The 6842-nt window shown below is 35.4% G+C and overlaps 1 protein-coding gene across 1 annotated transcript in view; it reads left to right on the forward strand.

The window, feature by feature from the left end:
• Nucleotides 1–452: 452 nt before the first annotated feature.
• LOC140164996 (heparin sulfate O-sulfotransferase-like) overlaps nucleotides 453–6842 on the forward strand; it is a 32466-nt gene continuing 26076 nt past the window's right edge. Inside the window, exons 1-3 of the mRNA XM_072188401.1 lie at nucleotides 453–824; nucleotides 4888–4997; nucleotides 6303–6409. Coding sequence (XP_072044502.1) covers nucleotides 4895–4997; nucleotides 6303–6409 — 210 coding nt within the window. The 5' untranslated portion in view covers nucleotides 453–824; nucleotides 4888–4894. The remainder of the gene's footprint in view (nucleotides 825–4887; nucleotides 4998–6302; nucleotides 6410–6842) is intronic.

The following is a 6842-nucleotide window of genomic DNA, read 5'->3' on the forward strand; positions in this document are numbered from 1 at the left end:
GATTAAATATAGTTATAAAATTTCCTTGTTGCTTGATTCACCTATTCCAGCTGTTTTAATGGCAGTATTAATCACCTACCCCTTGAAAATAAAAAAAATATGATTAAGGATAAATAGCGCCATCTATAATTTGCATTTAGTTAATAATGAAGCCAATTCTATATACATCAAACAACTGTGACCGATATACAGCTCGATATGCTCAATGTATCAATGTGACTTCATGAATACTGATTGGCAACATTTTCCAATATGTCAGCGTTCTGATCAGACACAATATAACAAATAAATCCTGCAGTGCGTTGGGTATAGTTACTAATAACTGACGGTGTGTAGAAGAAACATAAACAAGTGTTAAGAATAATAACCAAGGTCAAAGTGAAGTCATTCATGAACTCTATTGTTGCAACCTAATCAGCAGTGAAAAGGTTTTTGCTATCCATATACATGATATAATATCTGTATCCATGGGTTATGTGATATCTCGTTGAATCACCATTACCATGATTATGTTTGATTTAAAACCATCAGGTCCTATTAGACGTATTCAGGTTCTCTGGTATTCAAAATCTATGATACATGGTACAACCAAACGTACCAAATGAAGACCATCAACCATGAAGCTGTATTGATTGTATTAAAGATCTTTTGTATATTAAGGGAAGACTCTCAGACTCTCACTTTCCTGATATAACCAAACTGTAGGTATTATCAGTTCACCGTAAGAAATAGTACAGGATGGCGATGCAGGTACCTGACGAGACCTGCAAGTTTTAGAAACTTGTAGGACTGGATACTGGACGGACAAACTAGAGGAATCAAAGGTATGTTTTTTTTGCAGACATAAACCTGTTGACGGAACTGTTGATATGTACTTTATCTTAAGATTGGGTACTGACGTATTAGCCTTTGTGTCATATAAACCTATAATGCCTAGATTTGACTATTTTATAATTGAATTCAAGCCTTCTAAATTTAAAATCACGATTAATAATGGCGTAAGCAGGTGAAACATGGTGAAACATGGAATACGGCATTGTAAAACAGCCTGCAAAAGGAATAATTACAAGCTTTAATAGCCCATTCAGTGATTTGCTCATACGGACAATAGTAAAAATCATCAAAATTCAGATTTTGGTACCTTTGTCATTGTCATCATGAGATGTGCTAACATTAGTGCATTAGTAAACAAAATAAGACATTTACATAAATATGTAGTTTATTATAACATATGAATTAGCTACATGTATTTGAATGGGGCTTCGATTTGACAATACTGCTGTATTCTTCGATTTTTGTCAATTTTTCGTTTCAAATATGATGACAATTTGAATGACTTATCCTTCATTTTTAATTACAACACACCTGACTAATTTTGTGCCTAATTTTGCGTTTTTCTCCAAAATTATAGCGCATTGGTGACAAGTAAGACATGTATATTATAGGGGCAAGGACTACAACTACTGCACTGAAAATTCAGCAAGTCAAGGCAAGTAGTTATTGATTTATTGATCAAATATTGGTTTTCCATCATTTTTAACTGTAACTCCACAACTGTCGTCTGTGTTGAAATACAATTTCCAGTGCAGTAGTTGTAGTCCTTGCCCCTATAATATACATATCTTACCTGTCACCAATGCGCTATAATTTTTGAGAAAAATGCAAAAAATAGGCACAGAATTGGGCAGGGGTGTAGTACCCCCCTTAAGCAATTTATACACAATTATAATTGCTTCTACCCTTTCGCTGGGATCACTGAATGGGGCTTTAACATAAATTGCGTCTCACCATGGGTGGTTTAGAAGTAATTGGATTCCTTGCCCTATAATATACATAACTTTTGTTACCAGCGTGTTATTGTTTTTTGAGAAAAATACAAAAATGGTCACAAATTTTTTCAAGGGGTGTAGTACCACCTTTAATCTTGGCTACAAAATAAAAGTTATATGATAAATATGTGATTTTTGGTTGTTTAGATGTATTGGTTCAAGCGAATACAGATTCGGAAACGGTTAAAAACTGAAGCCAAAAGTTTTGTAAGCATCATTATGTAGCTTTGGATAATCCCCATAAAAATGTGGTTGTCCAACTGCTTACTTCGGAAATATATTTTGTTCCTATAGTTTCCTGACATTGGGACTTCAAAACAAAATAAAACATGTTTTATAGGACAAGAAAACATCAAAAGGTTCAATAGACACATAAATGTTAGTGAAATTTGCCATATTTCGATTAGTCCACGTTTAAGGGTAATTCGTAAAGGTAATTCGTAATTACGGCCTTGTTTAAGCAATGAATTTTTCGGTAAATCCCATAACCCTTTGCGAGTACACCTGAGGACTCGTCATTTGACGTCACGCCGATTTGCAATGCGCAGTAACGATGTTCGATAAACGATGTGCGCATCGGCGCAAATCGGCGTGACGTCAAATGACGAGTTCTCAGGTGTACTCGCAATAGCTTATGGGATTTACCGAAAAGGTGAATTGCACCTTGAGGTAGAAGTAAGATGAACAGTTTGTTTATAACCCTGTATATACTTACAAAATACAAAAACTGTGCATATGACTTATAACATTTGCTGAGGAGAACGCCCTCAAAAATTTTTAAATTCTGATTTTTACACGATTGTAATGTACTTTAGTAAACAAAGATTCTTTGCAAAAATCAAGACTTTAGGTGCTGTAGTTTTGTCAAAATCGGAGATTTTGAATAAACACACCCCTACCACGTACACGGCGTGCGGGACCCCACACACACACACCAGCCAGAGGATCGTACCATATTACAACCGCCGAAGTAACATGCATTGACGCTAGTAGTAAATTCAAATTTTCTTTGCTTTACCTCACTTGTTCGGCTCAAAATTAAAGGGGACATATTTGACAGTAAATGCTTACATTTTATTGAAAATGAATACTAATCTCTTTTTTGATATGAAAGAAATGTTATAATATGGCTTTAATTGATCTTAACTTCTGGACCAATTATTACGACATGAATCAACAAGTGCTCATCCGATCGAAGTCATGGGAGAGGGCCAAAGTGAAGGCTATTTTGAACATAATATGCAAAAGACACGAGACAAAGTTAAACTGTACTATCTGCAAAGTGCAAGCATTAAATATTGATTAAATTATTTGAACAAATATATAGCAATTTAAGGTGGTACTACACCCCTTGATAAATTTGTGACTATTTTTGCATTTTTCTCAAAAACTAATAAAACACTGGTAACAAAGGTTATGTATATTATAGGGGCAAGGAATCCAGTTACTACACTGGAATTTCAGTGACTCAATCCAAGCGGAACGTTATTTATGATAAGAAAAGAGGTACCGCTAGAATGTACCTCATTTCTTAACATATATGTGACGTGTCATGTCAAAAGGAGACACTTTTGGGCAGGATCATAAATGGAGAAATAGCCAAAAATCTGCCGGTGGGTGATTTTTTCACAATTTGGGTTTGTTGCGAATTTGTGATGTTATTAATGCTAAAAATATTGTCTGATAGTTTCAGACCGGAATATAACTGGTATCTTGTAGTTTTTGAGACACTTTTCAACTTAATTCCTACTCTCAACATTGTCAATAATATTTTTAAAGGCCGATATCTCAATTTCCAATTTTATAATACCATAACTTTTGAACTCAATATCTTCACTTAGGAATGTCCAATTTCATTGGGGAAAATAGCGTTGTAGAGCAAAATATCTCTATATTTAAGATATGTAAAAAACTACATTTTCATAACCTGCCCAAAAGTGTCTCCTTTTGACATGACACGTCACATATAATGAACCCCTTGTCTTGAATCACTGAAATTTCAGTGAAGTAATTGGATTCCTTGCCCCTATAATATACATATAACTTTTGTTACCATGTGTAGTTACTTTTTGAGAAAAATGCAAAATTTGTCACAAAATTTATCAGAGGGTGTAGTGCCACCTTAAGTAGTCAGTGATTGTTTTAGTTGTACAAATTCAACATTCAAAGCTGTCAAAACATCATACCCTCCCTAGATTTGAAAAAGTAACCAGTAGTTTTGACATGCCGACATGTAAATTTTCACATATGCCCTATTGCACACTCCCGCATCCGCCTGCTCCACATCCACCTGCGCTCCTCCACCCCTGGCATTTTTTAATTTCAACTGATGTAATTTTTGTACTGAATAATTGATAATTATATGCTTCAGTAGACTGAAAGAGTATAAGATTAGGCTTAAAATGAGGTATCAACCACTGCTGTAGGATATGGGGTTACGGAAAGCCAATCAAATTTGTATCGCAAATTGGAATTTTCAGTGACTAAAGACAAGTAGTTATTGATTTATTGATCAAATATTGGTTTTCACTCATTTTTGACTGTAAATCCACAACTGTTGTCTGTGCTAAAATAAAATTTTCAGTGCAGTAGTTGTAGTCCTTGCCCTATAATATGCATATCTTACTTGTCACCAATGCGCTATATTGTTTGAGAAAAATACAAAAATAGGCACAAAATTGGCCAGGGGTGTAGTACCACCTTAATCATTTTCAGAACTAAATCTGTAATGATGATTTGCATATAGATGTGGGCAATCTTTTTAATCAAAATTAGCCTTTGACATCTTAACAACCAAATACCCCATTTTAATCAAAACACTTTTATTTTGTAGCTAAGACATAAGATAACAGAGATGTGACGATGGAGGGTGAACTTTTTGAATGGCCCTCATATATTAGATTTTGAGCGATTCGCAACGAGCGATATTTGTTTCTATGAACAGTGATGAAGAGTTGAAAGTTCCTCACTACCAATCGAATTTGGATGGGCGAGCGAAAGCGATCGCTCGCCTCAAACGAAAAGGCGTGGCTAAATACTTGTCCGCATTCTATTACAGATTCACAATGGGATTAACTAAAAGGAACTTACTAATCGTCATCAGCATCGTTGGAACCTTGACCTTGACCTTGCTCGTCCTAATTTGTCAAAGAGAAACCAGAGAAATAGGTCAGTGGACAGTATAGTTATACAAGGGATGATAGGAATAATGATTACAGCCCAATATAGGCCATATCACACTTCCGTTATACAAAAATTAAGAGTACGCCAATACATGCAAGTGAAAGATTCGCAGATTGATCTCTTCTGTTTTTAAATGAAATGAAAACATTTCAAAATCAAAAACGTAGACTCAAGGAATCGGATAACAAAGATGTTTTATTTTAATGTTCATCACAATGCAAAACAAGTCACTGAGACCATGAACATAATTGTAATTTCTTTCTTTATTTTTATAATCTTATCTTACCAGTAGGCTTCGACTATCATTATAAATACGTATTTATAAAATCGTAAGTGAACACCTCCGTGCTTCAATATACATAGCGGGTCGTCTTCCTGTACATTTGCATGCAAAACACGAGACCACTGTGCAGCCAAATGTTTTATCTTGTTCAACTTTTTGATTATATTTGTAAACGTTTCCGTCGATAAATAATTTTTTCTTTCGGCAAATACTTTCAAACTGTTTTTGATAACATATGTGACCGTACAGCACGAATGAGCCGTAAATGTCCTCAATTGTATTCTGAGTTACAGTGTAAAATGGGCATGAAGGTCATATCCATAGGTATTTCAATTTGGTGCTACGTGTATCTCATTAAATGAGGTACACGTAGCACCCAATTGAGGTACCTATGAATACGACCTTCATGCCCATTTTACACTGTAACTCAGAATACAATTGAGGACATTTACGGCTCATTCGTGCTGTACGGTCACATATTACAATTTGGAATCCGCCATGTATAATTTTGCTATTCAATTAATACTGAAATTTGATAATATTTATCTAAAGGGTTCCCATCTTTAATGGCATAATGATTTGGTCACTCTTGTTGGTCTTGGTATGTACAACTCATTGTTGCTAATGTCAAACTTGTCAAAGTGATCACACAAGTAAATGAGAGTATGCTAAGGTGTCCGCTTCATTTACTTACGTCATCAGCCGCTACCTTGAAAATCAATTTCAAAATCAAAAACACGAACGAGCCCGAACTTTACCCACACATATTCTCTTTTTTCAGGAGAAATGCGCATAAAAAATTGCAACGAGTGTCAACTTGTAATGTAATAATTGTTCTCTTCGAATAGCGATAAACTTGTTTTGCAATAGACCTGCCCTTTAAGGCTTCAAGCAAACTTTTTAATAGTTTTCTACAAACTAAGTTCTTATCTCGCTGTCTCTCTTTGTGTCTTTCTGTCTGCCTTCTGTCTTTTTATGTCTGTGTCTCTCGTCTTGATCTTTCTCAGGATCACGCCTTATTCTGGGCGGATGTTCAACAGAGTCATCACAAACGTTAACGGAGCAGCACGGAACAATACTGCATAAGAAATATGGCGTGCCAATTACTGGACTGGTAAGGCCTATTGAGTCAAAATCAAACTTTGACCACGAAATTAACCTCCTGCTTGTCAGATATGATTGTTGTCTACGGTATTAATCCAGTTGCAAATTATATGGCTCTTAAATAGATTTTTGTAACTAACATGACTAAGGTCTGCAACCATATTATAACCATTACTCGTTGATGGTCGATAGACGTCCCAATAAATCGGACTTAGTCACCGGTCAGTTCTACAGCATAGATATCCATGGCTAACGATGGTTAACTATGGAAACATGTTAAAGGACATTTTATTTATTTTGAGCTCTTTCGAGACGAGTAATGGATATATTCTGTAGATTTAGGGTTTGTCTGTGACTGCTAATGTGAGGCCGTCGTAGGTCGTACGGGGCTCAAACTCGGTGGGTGGGTGTAGTTCTGTCCTCGCAACTCTGAAGTTTATGTT

Source organism: Amphiura filiformis, chromosome 11, assembly GCF_039555335.1.
Source record: "Amphiura filiformis chromosome 11, Afil_fr2py, whole genome shotgun sequence".
Classification (NCBI taxonomy): Eukaryota; Metazoa; Echinodermata; class Ophiuroidea; order Amphilepidida; family Amphiuridae; genus Amphiura; species Amphiura filiformis.